Raw genomic sequence first — 17,114 nt, forward strand, 5'->3', positions numbered from 1 at the left:
TCCTATTCATCCCCAAGCCCATTCTCTGGCTCTCCATCTCCCCGTTGACAGGATCAAGGACTCCACCCGCTTCTCCCTTTTCTGTGAGCACCCCCACCCACCAGCCGTCTCTTAGGCTTCTCTCCCCCAGGCTGGCTGCAGACAGGGACACAATCTATCTGGGTCCTCCTTCCTCATTGCTCCCAGATTTCATTCTACAGGACTGTTTGCATTTCCCTTAAGGACTTTCTGATGGGAAACAGATGGGGGTAACATAGTAATGAAAATGCATGAATCACCTAAAAAAAAATTTCAAAATTTTGTCAACCACAGTATGATTGCCAACACCTCACAGTGTGGCAGTTAGAACTCCCCTCCCTTGATTTTCTGCCCTGTTGTCTTTACCACCTCCCCACTTTGCCCGTGAACACCCCCCACATCTTTAAAGAATGCCGCTGTTAGCTAGAATTAACATGAATTTCGTTTTCTGTGATATTCCAAGTGCTTCACATAAACCATCTTGTTCACTCTTCACAACAACCTAATACAGTAGGGACTACTGTTTTCTTCATGACTCAAATGAGGAAACTGAGCCATATGGTGGCCACCAGCCACATGTGGCTACTTAAATCTAAATTGGATTAAATTAAGTTAAAAATTCTATTCCTGGCCGGGCGCAGTGGCTCATGCTTGTAATCCCAACACTTTGGGAGGCTGAGGCGGGCGGATCACCTGAGGTCAGGAGGTCGAGACCAGCCTGGCCAACATGGTGAAACCCCGTCTCTACTAAAAATACAAAAATTAACCGGGTGCAGTGGCTGGCACCTATAACCCCAGCTACTTAGGAGGCTGAAGCAGAAGAATTGCTTGAACCTGGGAGGCGGAGGTTGCAGTGAGCTGAGATCGTGTCATTGCACTCCAGCCTGGGGGACAAGAGCGAGATTTTGTCTCAAAAAAAAAAAAAGAAAGAAAGAAATAAAAATTCTACTCCTCGATCACAGCAGCCAGGTTTCATGTGTCCAGTAGCCACCAGTAACTAGTGGCTACCATACTGGACAACCCAGAATAAAGCATTTCCTTCATCACATGAAGTTCTAGTGGGCGGCATTGATGTAGGGTCAAGCAAGTCAACAGCTGAGCCAGGATTCCAACTCAGAACTATCTGGCTCCAAGACTACACGCGCTGCTTCATCCTCCCTCTGTGAAAGCCCTTGTACCCAAGGTCTCCACATGAAGATGACTGTGGGGAACCTGGGTTTATGTTTGCTTTCTGGGGCCTTCCAGCTTAAGTCCCTCTGGACTTGTCCTCATACCCGATCTGAGAAGGTTAGGCCCCATCTCCCCAGACTCACTGAGTCCTGCTAGGTCTGAGCTACACGTGCACACTCTGGCTCCTTCCATTGGAAGGTCCTTGATGTTTTTTCTTCTCTTGACCCCAGGGTGCCTAGCACCTTGTGTACCCTGTAGAGAGGGGTCTGCAGGTTGTGGAACCAGGACACCTGCAGAGTAAAGACTAGGGTAGGTCGGCATCTGCAGTCCTGTGCAGGGCAACTGTGCAGAGCCCCTCTGTTTCACAGGCCTCCTCCCCCCTCACCCAGGTGCTCACGGCTCTCCTGGGTTATTTGAGACAAGGCTAGTTTGGCCACATCTGCTTTTCCCTGGTTGGGCTTCACGTATCAGTACTTTGAGGAGGAAGGGAGGAGTGGTGGCTGGTGGGAGAATTCTGAGGCAGGAGGTGGTGCGGGGGAGTCAGGCACACAGTGTCCCTTGTCTCTCGGATAGCAGCCTGGGAGTGGCCAGTGAAGACGGCAACAGGACAGATAAGGTGGCTGCTGCAGCTAACAGCCATGGCTAGGTCTTGTAAAAGATTCTGATAGGAAGCGCCGCAGCTGGGAAGACGGCTGTTGGACTGAAATATTCTTGCAACTCTCAATCTGAGTTATATTTCCTTGGCTGACAGAAGTCTGATAAACACAGTGCCTCCACCTACCTGACAGTCACTCCTACACCCTGCCCACCTTCCTCCGTGGAACAAAGAAAGATGCCAAATTTGCTATCTACCAACTCCCGTTATTATAGGTGTGAAGCCAGCGGTGGGAGCCTTGGAGATGGTGCTAGTGACAGCTGCAGGTGTCATTTCTGTTACACTAGCCTCCTACCATATGCCAGGGGCTTAATTTCTAAGCACATCCCATGGATTAACTCATTTAACATTCACAGCCACCTTTTGAGGTATGTGCTATTATTATCTCCATTTTATAGATGAAGAGCCTGAGGTTCCAAGAGCTTAAATACACTCAGGGACTCACAGCTGTGAGCTGAGTTGGAATCTGACCCTCACAGCCTGGCTCCAGAATTACAATCCTCCCCATCACACTATCTTACCTCTGCAGCCACGTTCAAGACCGGATCCCTGAGGAAGTTCCTCTGGCCACCTATGAGAGCAGAAACCTCTAGTCAGCGTCCTTCCTGGACACCATATTTTAAGGTGGATGCTGGCAAGTTGAGAGAAACACCCAGAGCACCAGGATGCACGTGCTGTGAGGGATGGTTGGAAGATGAAGGATGAGTGTCCTGGAGGTGGGGAGGCTTGGCCTGGTTTCCTGGCTCTGCTGAGCACTGCAGGAACTCCCATAAGGAAAGACTAACACTGAGTGTGGTCAAGGAGCACATCACTGAGAAGGAGAAACTGGAGCTAAGTGGGACAAAGGGGAGAAAGCTTTCTGCAGGTAGAGGGAGATACACTGATGAAAGCAAAGGCATGTTCAAGGAAGGATGATGGTCTGGTCTGGCCGGAACAGAAGAGGGTGTGTGGGAGTGATAAGAGATGAACCCACAGGAGTTGGAGTTTCACTGTGTCAGCCCCTTAGACTGGTAAACAGGGAGCTGAGTTTTGCATGGAGACCTCTTTGCCATCCCCTGCCTGGCAAGACTGATCCTGCTGCTCTCTGTGCCTGTTCCCTCAACATGCTCAACCCATTGGGGAGTTTGGGAAGTCTCCTTCCTTTCCTTGGCGAAGTTTGCTCTGTGCTCTCAGGATCCACTCAGAAGCCAGTGCAAAGCTCTTTTTCAGAAAGATTCTGCACCCCCACACTTGGGAAGGCCCCGTAACTGAAGGCCACAGAGCTGATGGATGGGAGATGAGTCAGGGATGGAAGGAGAGGTTTTTCTGAGGGTGGCCAGAGGGAGCCCTGCTTCTGGATCTCAGAACTGTAAAGACACATGGCCCTGTAACCCAAATGAGAAGCCATGTTCAATGGGCTGTCCTGGAGGAGGGAACTCCAGCATTCTGCAGAGTTAACTCATTTCATATCATTTCCCCTGGTCAGTGTCAGAACCCTGGATGAAACGGAAGGCCTGACAACTTCCATGTATGGTGTCCACTCCTGACCCCTTCGGCAGGGCACAGAACTTTTTGGCATCTGCATATCAGGGAGTAAGAGTCCATGGCAGTAAATGGAATCTTTCTAAGATTATTATTTTTTAATGTCTGATACTTATTTAAAGAAGGATCCTGTGCTGGGTGTGGTGGCATCTGCCTGTAGTCCCAGCATTTTGGGATCCCCAGACAGGAGGATTTTTTGAGCCCAGGAATTTGAAACTACAGTGAGCTGTGATCACACCACTGCACTCCAGCCTAGATGACAGGGCAAGACCCAACCCAGTATCTAAAAAAAAAGGAGGACTCTGTGATAGATGGAATAATAACCCCTAAATATATTCATGTCCTGATCTTCAGTGCCCATGAATGTTAGCTTATGTGACAAAAGGGACTTCGCAGATGTGATAAATTAAGGCTCTGGAGATGGGAGATTATCTTGGATTATCTGGGTGGGCCAAATGTGATCACAAGGGTCCTTAAAAGAGGGACATGGGAAGGTCAGAGTCAGAAGAGAGTGACGTGATGACAGGGGCAGAGACTGGAGTGATGCACATTAAAGAGGGTGGAAAGGGTCATGAGCCAAGGAACACAGGCAGCCACTCAAATCTGAAAAGGGCAAGGAGCAGATTCTCCTCTAGAGCCTTCATGAGGAACCAGTCCTGTTGACACCTTGATTTATCCCCATTAGACTCATTTCATACTTGTGACTCCCAAGGCTATAAGAGAATAAATTTATGTTGTTTTAAGCCACTAAGTTTATGGTAATTTGTTACTGCAGGATAGGAAACTAATACCAACTCCATGGGAGATATTTTCTCAAATTTGCCGTTCATCAATTTCACATCTTGAATAAGATACTTAAAAAAAAAAAAAAAACAAAAAAAAAAAAACAAAACCTACAATCTCACTGAATCTGCAGAATCCCAAAACGGTAAACATCCCTAGAAACACTGCAGGCACACAGGATATGTGCAGGGTGAAGGGGCAGGCAAGGGTCTCAGCTCTTCCTGTGGAGGAGACAGCAGGACAATGTCACCGTAGAGGGTGTTGCTCAGGGCTAATTATAACCATGGTCTTCATATGTGAACACTGGCAGTGTCTGGGGGCTGAGGCCGGTGCTCCATTGCTCCAGTCAAGATCACAGTGAAAGCCAAGCCGTATAGGTGGTGTGGTTCAGGCTGGGAATCCACATGGGAGGTTATTGCTGTCTGTAACTGCATCCTCAAATGGAAAAGAAAGTATCCATAAGCCAGGTCAGCAACCTCAGTGACGAGCCCAACAAATTTAGAGCTCGCCTAAGATCTCTTTATTCCATAAAAGATTGTGGGATTGTTGTGGAGGCAGAATTTGGGGCTATAAATCAAAGGAAGTTCTAAAGTTTGAACTCCTGTCACCCTGCACCGTTCTTGAGATGCATTTTCTGCACAGAGTGGAGAGGAAGAGACTGCATTTGGCAAGAGATTGAGTGGAGTGATGGGAGGGAGAGAATGGAGAGAAAACGGAGGGGTTAGGTGCAGACCACAAGTTCAGGGGCTCTGATTACAGCGGGAAAGAGACTGGCAATTGCTAGGAGAGGTAGCAGAACTGGAAAAGGTCTTTTGTTTGTTAGTTTTTTAAGGATGGGAAGGTCTAGAGAAGTTTGAAGATAGAATATAAGGAGCCCAAAAGAAGGAAGAAATGAAATTACTAGTGCAGGGAGTCCAGGGCCTTAAGGATATGGAAAGGGGTGGGACTGGGGGGTCAGTGCACAAGTGGGGAGAGCATCCTCTCCACCAACACCAGAGGGAGGGCAGGGGATGGTGAGGAGCTCAGTATAGAGTCAGATGAAGGCCCTTCTTCCCTGCTCCACGTGGTACCATGGAGGCATCCAGAGCCAGGCCACAGTGGTGGATGCAGAAGCTCCAATCTGGCTCTTTCTGGAGCCCCAGGCTGTAGATACATACTCTACATGAGGCTGAGGTAAGCAGAATAGGGATTTGCCTGCTTTAACAGATTATGAATTTGCACTGTTCTAAAGCAGGGGCTTTAAAGACAGAGAGGATCTGTTTTATCTCCCTAACATTGGCAATCTACGGTATCATCCAGAGACCAGGTTTCTTCTCTCCCATTGCTCTGCCGTCTTTGGGGCATGGTTCTTACCTGCATGGGTGAGGCTAGCCTGACAGCCCCCAGGAAAGAGCAAGAGGAGGGCAGTCTGGAGGTGGCACTTACCACTTCTCACACCTTACGGCCACACCTAACTGCAAGGAGGCTGAGAAATGTCATTCCCTTGGGTGGCCCTGTGTCCAGCTAAAATGCGGGAGTCTAGGACTGAAAAGCAGAAGAGGAGACAAATATTAGGGGACAATTAGCCATTTCTGCTAAGGGCTTCAGACCTAAGCCTGTGTAGCTGTGAGATCTGGCTGTGCATGCAGGCGTGTGACTTCACCTCCCTGACCTTCATCCCTCTGTAACATGAGACCACTGTGCACACCAGTCATGGTGATGAGTAAGCAGTAGCCATGGAAGCACCTGGCATGGGCCCGGAACTCAGTGGGTATGCAGTACCTGCTGTTGTTTACCTTCCTCCCTTTCTGCCCTAGGGAAACCAATGTACCTGCACATCGGGGAGGAGATAGATGGCGTGGACATGCGGGCAGAGGTTGGGCTTCTGAGCCGGAACATAATAGTGATGGGGGAGATGGAGGACAAATGCTACCCCTACAGAAACCACATCTGCAATTTCTTTGACTTCGATACCTTTGGGGGCCACATCAAGGTATGTATCAGTCTGGCAGAATCTTTCAACCCAACCAGGAGAGTTCCCATGATGTCAGCCTCTAGGCGGGGCTTCTTGGTAGGGATGAGGGTCGGGGAACAGGAGGTGGGATCAAGGGGAGGGCGCCTTCTGGAAGTTTGAGAAGTCTTATGTATTATCCATTGGTGTGCAGCTCCCCCTACAAATATTTGGGAATAAGAGAGATGACAGAGCTAACTCGACAACAAACAGCTCTCTGCCACGTGGTACACATCACACTGTTTCAACACTACCTTCATTCCTTGTCTTCATTATTTCATGACTACTTCATTATTACTTCATTATTGCCCTGATCACTTCCTAAAAGAACTAGCATTTAACTTGCAAAAGGTCACATTTACGATAGATCCATTACCATATAGATAAAACAATAAGCAGGTGAGAGGAACTAGAAGTTGCAGCATTGGCTGGGCATGGTGGCTCATACCTGTAATCCCAGCACTTTGGGGAGCCGAGGTGGGTGGATCACCTGAGGTCAGGAGTTCAAGACCAGCCTGGCCAGCATGGTGAAACCCCATCTCTACTAAAAATACAAAAATTATCTGGGCTGGTGGCGGGCGCCTGTAATCCCAGCTACTCGGAGGCTGAGACAGGAGAATTGCTTGAACCCAGGAGGCAGAGGTTCAGTTAGCCGAGATCACGCCACTGCACTCTAGCCTGGTGACAGAGTGAGACTCTGTCTCAAAACAAAAACAATAACAATAACAAAAAGAAGAAGTTGTAGCATTAAATTTACCTGTGAATTTCCTGGTTAGAGTCAAGACAAAGAAGAGACGTAGTGAGCTGCAGGGTTCTTACTGCACAATATAGAAAAATGGTACTAGTTTATTGGTGCTTACGTTTTCCTAGTATTAAGCTCAAAGAGGAATTTCTTTTATATCACAGTGCAAAGTGACTTTCTATTGTATTGCTTAAGATACCCAAAATTTCTTCATGTGGTAATTGGTTTCAATGCCGATAGCATAATATTACCTCGGAGTTTTGCGAAGATAGTTCTCTTAAAGCTAATATCATGCACTTTAAGGATAAGACTTTTTGGTAGTGGAACTGAAGAGACAAATGGAGTGAAACTTACAGCATTCACAATGGGGGCCTACTCGCATTTTATGTGAGATAGTGCTTTGTCACATAGGCCTGTATTATAGGATTTCTATCATCCCTGGTCCCTACTAATTCAATGCTAGCAGTGCTCCCCAGTCATTATCACCACGAAAAACACTTCATATATCCACTCGTCTCCTGGGTATGGGGTGGGGCAGAGGCGACAATACTGTCCTCAGTTGAGAAACTCATTAGTGAAACTAAAGCAGAAATAACAGGTCTATGTTACACAAGCTGCTGTAGCCCCCTTTCCAATCCTGAGAGCAGTCCCTGAGTGATCAGGGGACTCTTTCCCACTGAGCTCAAACTAGCCTTCAGAGTCATTCTCAACACAGCTCTCCAGGGCAGCCACTGCTGGAGTTGACACTCCAGTTGACACCTATTTTTGGAAGAAATGGTTAGCATGCCAAGATTATCCTTCTCTAGTAGAGGTTAGCTGAGCCTGACCTTTGACAGGAATCATTTTCAGACTGTGCTTTCATGGTGAACACCTGGAGGGCAGGAATTCCGTGTGGTCAAGTGGTTTTCTTGAGCCCAAAAGGAATGACTCTAGGCATATCATGAAGCGAGTGTGTGGCATCCCCTCTGCTCACACACATGCCACCAGAACATGGGCTCATGAAGATTCCAGAGTCGGTGTTCCCTTTCCCTCTGCTAGGAGAAGGTCTTAGGTGGGAGACAATGGCAAAGGCTCTTGCTGCTCCATAGTTCACTGTAACCTGGATTCCCCATGCTCATAGGGCATGCTTTTTGCTAGCCCACTCCTCTAGATTATCTTGGAGTTATCCTTTGCTCCTAACACTTGATGGTTTGGGGACAGGAAAGGAGGGTCAAAGTGAGCCCCAACTATAGAATAGCCCTTCAGAACATCTCATTTCCAAGCACTCCATTTCCTCACAATGTCCTCTGTCATTAGCAGCTCCTTGCCTGTCTTCCACAGTATAAGAAGGGCCAGGCATTCTAACCCATTTGCAGAGAATATCTTTGATTTACTGAGTATTGGGTGGGGACTGACAAAGAACAATGCCTCTGCATCTTCGGAATATGGGCACTAGCCAGGGAAATCCCAAAGCATCTCATGGGCTCCTCTGACTCTTGGTTCTCCTCTCCTAGTTTGCTCTGGGATTTAAGGCAGCACACCTGGAGGGCATGGAGCTGAAGCATATGGGACAGCAGCTGATGGGTCAGTACCCGATTCACTTCCACCTGGCCGGTGATGTAGATGAAAGGGGAGGCTATAACCCACCCACATACATCAGGGACCTCTCCATCCATCATACATTCTCTCGCTGCGTCACAGTCCATGGCTCCAATGGCTTGTTGGTAAGCACCTCCTTCCCTCAGGGAACTCTGGGGATGGGCCATGAATGGTTAGCACTGGAGGGGTGTTTGGATGTAGACATTTAATCCAGGGCCTTTGGGGGTTGAACCATCCTTAGCTCAGGTTTTAGAATGATATCAACTGGGAGCAGATCACCAACCAAACAAGAAGGAGAAAATAGAGGTTTGTCCTTACCAAAGGTACCAAGCAGAGATGGGAGAGTGATTACTTTGTGGTGGTTTCTAGGAGTCCAGTTTTTCCTGTGCTTCACTGGCATAACATGAAATCTGGAGATCATTCCGCCACCACACAGCATGACAGCTCTGCTAACTGCAGACAGGGGGGTCACACAAGACTTGGCTGTGGTATCTACCCAACAGATTTGAGATGGTGACAACAATGGGCTTTTTTTCTTCTGTTGAACCAAGTGTACCTTCAGAGCAAATTCTGCTGGGAGAAATACTCTCATTAGCAAATTGGCATGTGTATCAGAGGCTTGTCTTGATTTCCACAGATAATTTTGTTATACTAAACTGACCTTTCTCTAAGTGAACTACATTTCTATCCTCTATAAACTTTAACACTGGACATCACAAAATGGCACCCTGCTAGCTGAATCTAGCAACCAGATGTGTTTTGTTTGGCTTATACTGTGTTTAGAGAAACATTTGAACATTTTTACACTAAATTGATAATTTTACACTAAATTGGACTTTCTTTAAATGAACTACACTTTATATCCTCTATAAACTTTAAAACTGGATGTCACAAAATGACACCCTTCAAGCTGAATCCAGCTATACAATGTGTTTTGTTTGGCTTAAATAGTGCCAAGAAACATTTGAATTAGTTTCCATCATTTAAAAATTAAGAGATTCTACATAAAAATATGGATTCCTGTCTTCTTTTGAAAAGTAGGATGAGTTGGCAATGCCTGTCCTGCCTCCCTGCAAGGCAACAATGGCTTGGAGCAGAGTCGAGGCTGCCTCCACTAAGACAGGTGTGCGTTCTCCAGTGTGCAGCAGGCCTACCATGGCTGTTACAACTACTATAAATCCCCCAGGCCAGTGCCACTCCTTTCATTGCCTGCTGGCCCCTGTGGGCATTTGCGTTTGTAACCCCTGCTTTAAACCAAGCAGAGCAAGCCTCACCAACAGGCATATGGTTATGGGAAAATAAGGAGGCTGTCCGTGTGACACTGGTGTGGTTCTATTCCACGTACTCTTCTATTATAAAGAGTGTCTGTTGTTTCTGTGTTTTAAATGCTCTGATTTAAAACCTCCCACTGAGTAAAGAGAAGAGATCCACAGCTTTGGAGCCCAGTCTAGGAGGGCCTGGGTTCAAGGGCTTGATCCACAGATTGTGAGCTGTAGGACCTTGGGCAAGTAGCTTAACTTCTCTGAACCTCAGCTTCCTGCTCAGTCAAGTAAAAAAAACAACACCAAACACATAGGGCTGTTGTGAGGATGAATGAGATGCAGGTAGGTTTCATGTGGAGGTACTGTCCACACATGAAGGCTGATTCTTCCTAGCAGGTGGTAGAGGACTGTGCTGGAGCCGTTGCTGGAAGCTATAGGAATTTTTTCTGGCTCAAGGAAAAAGGAAAGGAGAATGTTTTCTGGCTAAAGCTGAAAGACATCAAGATTTACAATAAATTCAGAATGTCAGGGATGAGCATGGGCTCTGGAGCCAGACTTCCTGGGTTGCAATTAGAGTTCTGCCACTTACAAGCCGTGTGATCTTGGGCCAGTCATTTTACCACTCTATACTTCTGTAAAATGGAGAGGATGGCACTGCTTACCCTACATGGTTGCTTCCAGGATTAAGCAAGCAGAGAACACAGAAAGCATGGAGCCCAGTGTGTGGCCCACATTTTGCCTTGGGTGCGGGCCTCAGGTCTGTCCTGCTCCCTCATGTGATTTGCAGAACCAGTGCAATGGATGCAATCACACCTTTCTCACACAGGGTGGTGATGGCAGTCAGGATACATGGTGAAGAGAATAATGTAGAATTGGTTAGGAAAGATAACAGGCCTCACTGAGTCTTTGGAGCTTTACTTGTTCTAAGCATTTTCGTTGAAGTTCTATTCATAAATTTAGTTTAAATTCACCTACATTCAACTTTATTAAAAAGAAAGATATTAAGATTACCAGAAGCCTGTGATTACAGATCTGGAACAGTTTGAATGGAAGCTCTTGTGAATCTCAGGGAAAATACACACCACACACACACACATACACACACACCCTGGAGTGTGGATGTGTGGCTGTGCTTTCTCACACACTTGCTGTGTGACTGCTGGCAAGCTACTTAACCAGGCAGGTCTTCAGTTTCCTCACACATGCTGTGGAGAATGTGATGGCTTCCTCTCAGGGTGGTTCAGTTAGAAAATACCTGTGAAATGTTTTTGGCTGTCTTTGGAATAGCAAACCTTTCTCAGAATGCTGAGCCCAGGTCTCAGCTGTAGCAATGGACTCAAAAAGGGGGAAGTGGCACAAGAATTACTGGTGGCAGGAGCAGAGGCCTTGGGCACTCTAGGACACCCAGCAGGGCAGTGTTGAGAGTGAGCATCCCAGCAGGGCTGCAGCCTGGGAGAGGCTGGGAGAGGCTAGGAGAGCTGGGAGAGGCTGGGAGAGCTGGGAGAGGCTGGAAAAGATGGCATAGGCCTTGAGCCAGGAGTGTAAGTTCGTGAAGATAGTCTGGGGGAGTGAGAAATGTGTGGGGTAAGAGGGAAGGCAGCAGATCGGGGGTAACCCACGGGGCTGTATCTGGAGCAGCCACGTGGGTTACTTGTACCCACAGTGGAGGTGGACTCTTGGAGCTAGAGCCTTGGACAACTTATCAGAACCAGAAGACCCTTGCTGCCCTGTATGCCAAAGTCTCCCTCCAGCCTGGCTCTTAGGGATGCCAGCTGCCAAACTGGCAGGGCCATTGTCCAGACATTAGGTGGCCGAGGTACCAGTTACAGCCTGGTCCTAGTGGCCACGTAGGACTCCAGCCTCACTCAGCTCAGGACTGAGCTTGTTGGCCAAGCTGGTGGGTTAGAAGTTGAAGTTGCCCTTGAGGCCTTCCCAAGGTAAAACCAAATTGTCCTGGCTTAGAATCTAGATGAAGTGCAGGCCTCTAACTCTCTAAGTCAGACAGACAGCAGGGTAATGCAGCATATTCCAGTGTCCTTCCCTAAGATCTCCAAGAGCCATCCCCCACATGGGAATTGGGTTTTATGGATTGGCACCTCACCCTGTAAATGCTCCGCCACTGGGGCAGAGATTTCCACATTCGGAGATGCTGCCTTGGGAACTGGATGATCTCCATAGGTATTTCACATTTGCTTCCCTCATTTTGGCTTGAAGGATTTACTCACGCCTGACTATGTTTGGAAAGACGTTTTTAGCTGATGGGACAAAAGGAGGCCAAATACAGACAAAGATGAGATCCTGATTTGGAATGCAGAGGCCACTCAGTAGCATCAGAGAAGCCTTTTTCCTAACACCATCCCTGATCTGAAGGAGGAAGATTCCAGACAAGCAGATACTGGCTTGGGAGAAAGAAGGGTTTCTAGGTGTGCAGAGCTGAGAGTGCCTTAAAGCCTGGCCCTGGGCTGATCCTACAGTGTCCTGGAAGCCCCTTGCTCATGAGCTCCTCTCTCCCTGCTGCCTGTAGATAGGCTCTGATATCCTTTATCTTCAGAGGACAGCTTCCTTCATCCCTAATTCCCCCTTGGCCAGCCACCTTTGCTCTTTCCCTTTCTTTACCACCAACTCTTGGGAAGGGTGGCCTGAAATTCCACCAACTCCTGCTTCTTACTCCTGTCCTGACACAAATGTGGGCTTCTCAACTTTTGCTCTCTCTGAGCCTTGGTGATGGTTCTCAACAATGTCATTCAAAATGTCACCACCAAGCTCAGCAAACCCACCGCTGTCTCTCCTTCTTCATTCAATTCCTAACTCTTTCTTGATATGGCAGTTATTGTGGGCTTCAGTAGAACATTGAGGTAAAAGAGCATAGAGTCACAGAGACCTGTGTTTTCATCTGCCAGTGTGGCCTTGTGGGACTGATGGAAATTTTCTGGGACTCAGTTCCTTCCTGTGTGAAGTGAGGATGATGATAGAACTAACTTCAAAGGGTCTTTAGGAAGATTAAACCAGACAATGTATATGACATAGTCAGCAATGATATTAAATAGTATTACTTATTAAATAGTATCACTGTGTGCCTCTGTATCTAACTGTGTTCTGTGTAAACATCTCTGGTTCTGTAAGATAGTAGCAAGTATCCAAACAAACAAAAAGAGACTGGCCTCTGTAGTTAAAAGACCTTGGCAAACACTGCATACATGTCTTCTTTCCCTGTTTTGGAAATTCATGATGAGTGCTAGCAGAGCAAAGGCTTGCAATAAAAACACATGCTTAGCTTTGGTTATCCTAGCAATGCCTAAACTCATTCGCGTCTCACAAAGCTGGTGTTCTGTAATACAGTTTGGAAAATGCTTCTCACTGTATTGATATTGTCAATGGTGTCTTTCTTGAAATGCAATGGTTAGCACCAAAGCTGCAGGATGCAGGCAGATGTGGGGTGCAGTCTGCCTTCAAAGGAAGGCTCTATGGCACAGTATCTGTAGGCTGGATAGCGGGAGTGGGGGATGCAAAATGGGCCCCCACTTCATCTTAACATGTGTTTCTCAACACTGAGGCAGGACATAGGGGGAATCACCTTCCTGTTTTTCCTGGAGGAAATGAATCCATTCCAGTACTTTTGTGGAAGCACAAAATGACTTCAATATGGGTTCTACTTGTTTCTTCCTCCCTTTCCTCTTTAAGGCAGAGAATGGGAGAAGAAACCATGCCCTTTCCTTTCCTTCTTTTCCTCCTTGTGCATTGCTCAAAATGTTCTATCTTTGACATAAATGCTCCCAATAGCCACAAGATGCTTGAAACCAGGATGTCCCCAACAGGCTGCTACATGTGGCCCTGCAGGTTGTGCCCTGCACTGCTCCAGGGGTGCCATCTATATGGACTGCAGCCAGTCCCCAAGTGCCCCAGCCCCAGGGACACATCCTCCCTCTGGCATCCTATGAAAGATGGCTGAGCCCTCTGTGTATTTGGCAGGAAATCCAGTGCCCTCTCTCCCTGACTCACAGCTCTGGAATTTGTGGGAGAGGCTTCGGCTTTTCCTGGTTACCTCCCTCTTTCAGTTTCTTGAATTCACATTCTCACTCACTTCTTGATTCATGTAGCTGCTCTCAACTTGGAACTGCTCAACAGGCTCACCTCTCCTGCTACCTAGACAGAACTGATTTATCAAGACAGGGGAATTGCAATAAAGAGTTTAATTCACACAGAGCTGGCTCTATGGGAGACTGGAGATTTATTATTACTCAAATCAGTCTCCCCCAAAATTGGGGGATCAGGGTTTTAGGGATAATTTGATGTTTAGGGGGTGGGAAAGGGGGAGTGCTGATTGGTCGGGTCAGATATGGAATCACAGGGAGTCCAAGCTGTCCTCTTGTGCTGAGTCAGTTCCCAGTGGGGGCCACAAGGTCAGATGAGCCAGTTTATCCATCTGGGAGGCACTAGCTGATCCATTTAGTGCGGAATTTTAAAAATATCTCAAGCACTAACCTTAGGGTTTACAATAGCGATGTTGTCCCCAGGAGCAGTTGGGGAGGCTTGGAATCTTGTGGCCTCTAGCTGCATGACTCCTAAACCATAATTTCTAATCTCGTGGCTAATTTGTTAGTCCTACAAAAGCAGTTTAGTCCCCCCGTAAGACTGGGATTTGTTTTGGGAAGGGGCTGTTATAGTTTTTGTTTCAAAGTTAAACTATAAACTAAGTTCCTCCCAAAGTCAGTTTGGCCTACGCCCAGGAATGACCAAGGACAGCTTGGAGGTTAGAAGCAAGATGGAGTTGGTTAGGTCAGATCTCTTTCACTGTCATAATTTTCTAACTCTTGTAATTGCTGCAAAGGCAGTTTCAATCTCTCCTTTCCATATGAACCCAAATATGAAACCCAGACCCTTGTCCTTGATTTCCCCAAAAGTTTCATTGGCCCAGGGCTTTTACTGGTGGATTGGGGTAAGAGATGCAGAGGGAGAGGGGGTACACTAGAGATCAGCACGGAAACCAACAGTAAGACATGGAGTAACAGGTCCCTCTATAGACCAAACGCTTCCCCCTAGGCTACTGCCTCCCCACCCCCAACCAGGTTATTGAGTTCTTTTCCCCTCCTCTTCATTCTCCCATCCTCCTCCCCACCTCTTCTGGGCTGCCTTAGAAACTCATTCCTTTCCTTGTTAGGCAGAGTAACTTGGTTGTCCAGGTTTTTTCTTCCACCCGGTTTTAATTTGCATATTCAAAAACTCATTAAGACACTCACAAACAAATGACCCACCACTCTACTCTATGGCAATCTTCTTTTCAGCAGTTCAAAAAGAAATTAAAAAAAAAAATGGCAGAAGATTGGAAATGCCGGTCTTCTTTATAACATGGTTGTATTTGTTGTCGAGTTTCTCAATCACATAAATCATATCACACCCACCCTAGCAGGCAGAAACAAGTAAAGTTCACTTCTATCTGTATTTGTTTGTTTTAAACAGCAGTTTCTTTTACTTGCTGTATACAGGTTGATGGTGGAAATTATTACATACAGATATGTCCTGATTTGCACAGAATGGTCCATTTTTGACCTGTTGTCCCAGCTTAACTACTAATCACACCTCCTTCACTTCAAAAGTGTCCTGGTTTAGACCATAAACCAAATAAAATGGTCACACCCTCCCCCGCCACTGAAGCAGTCCCTGCTGGCTCTTTCTAGCTCTGTGTCAGGCAGAGCCCAGGAATTTTCTCCTTCACAATCTCTGCCTGGACCACACCTAAAAACAATTGAAGACTTAAAACAGTGTTCAGGAATTGCTTTCACAACTACCAACCAACAGTAGGGAGGAAGATATCCAGAAGAACAAAGGGAAAAATACAATTTGTGCAAAAGAATGGGGGGAGAACTTACGCATTACTTCTGGTTGGCACACATAGGGACTGAATGGCCACCTGTGAATCTATATGCATGTTTGTTTATGCAGCTACTGTTTATGTATCTGCTATATCTATCTATCTATCTATCTATCTATCTATCTATCTATCTATCTATCTATCTATCTATCTATCTATCCATCCATCCATCCATCCATCCATCCATCCATCCATCCATCCATCTATCTATCTATCTATCTATCTATCTATCTATCTATCTATCCATCCATCTATCTACATCTATCATCCCAAGCTACGTCACAGTTTAAATATTTAACTCTGGGTAATGTTCTAAGGAAGAACAATCTCAGAATGTTAGAGCTGGAAGAAACTTTAGACATCATCCTATCACACAGGGACACTTAACGCAAGTCACACACAGCAAGTTTGTGGCTGAGTAAAGACCTGAACTTGTGTCTTCTACCCCCACTCCAGGGCTGTCCTCGGCCTTATCATGCTTCCCTCTTGATTCTGTGCGCCATCCTCACCCCACTCCTAATGAGAAGAAAGAAATGCAGCCCAAAGTGAGAGCACCTTTTTCTTTCTGGCATTGTTGAGTATTGATTAACACACAGGTTATGGACTCAGACAGATGGGGAATCAAGTCCCAATTCAGTCCTTGCAAGAGAAGTGATGTGGGGCAACTTTCTAAGTCTGTGTCACTTATAGAATCGTAGTTGCCATGAGGTTTAAATAAGATAACATGTAAAAACATTTAGTATCCAATAAACAGTGATCATTTTTCTTCCTTTCAATGAGGGTTTTTCTCTCAGGAGTTAGTTTCTTTCTCTGGCATTTTTTAGAATAAGAATGTACCTAACTCATTATTTACTCCTATTCAGAGAAAGACTACCCAAAGTATGATCCACACAGCAGGGTAAATGGGTTCCTAAGATTTAGAAAGAGCTATGGGCAGGAGGCAGGGGGCAGGAGGCAGGAGGCAAGAGGCTTGAGTTTGATCACAGCTGCAGAATGAGGTTGCTGAGCATCCTGGGACACTCCATGTCCCTTCTCTGGGCCTTGGGATCCTCCTTTGTAAAGTTGAAGGCATTACACTTGACCTCAGATGTTCTTGCCTTTTTCTCCCATGCTTGTCTGTCCAGGCTATTTATAATAAACTTTTCGAGCTTAATAGGAGAAAGGAAAGCAGTCCCATTGGCTGACCTTGATACTGATTGACTTATTAAACAGGTGAGTAGGATTCAAGATCACACCCTTGCCTATTACTAAAGATGAAGGGAAGGATGTTTATTCAGAAGAACAGAGAGCCTGCCTGGAACAGAGCTACATGTATGTTGGGTTCTCCCTTATGGAGTGAGGACACAGAAAACCATGCTTCTAGCCTTGACCTTCTACATATGGCTTATGTGACCTTTGGCAAATCACTTACCTTCTCTGAGTCTCGTTTTCCTCATCTCTAAAAAAAATAAAAATTGAATAGAGGATGGTGTGAGATTTCAGCAAGATTAAAAAGTATAAGAGGCCAGTCCAGTGCTGGGATATGG

At 46.4% G+C, this 17,114-nt stretch overlaps 1 protein-coding gene across 1 annotated transcript in view; it reads left to right on the forward strand.

The window, feature by feature from the left end:
- Positions 1-17,114, forward strand: part of CEMIP (cell migration inducing hyaluronidase 1) — a 171,811-nt gene that overhangs the window by 120,574 nt on the left and 34,123 nt on the right. The window contains exons 12-13 of the mRNA XM_005560260.4: positions 5,944-6,119; positions 8,373-8,582. Coding sequence (XP_005560317.3) covers positions 5,944-6,119; positions 8,373-8,582 — 386 coding nt within the window. The remainder of the gene's footprint in view (positions 1-5,943; positions 6,120-8,372; positions 8,583-17,114) is intronic.

This window comes from Macaca fascicularis, chromosome 7 (genome assembly GCF_037993035.2).
Source record: "Macaca fascicularis isolate 582-1 chromosome 7, T2T-MFA8v1.1".
Lineage (NCBI taxonomy): Eukaryota > Metazoa > Chordata > Mammalia > Primates > Cercopithecidae > Macaca > Macaca fascicularis.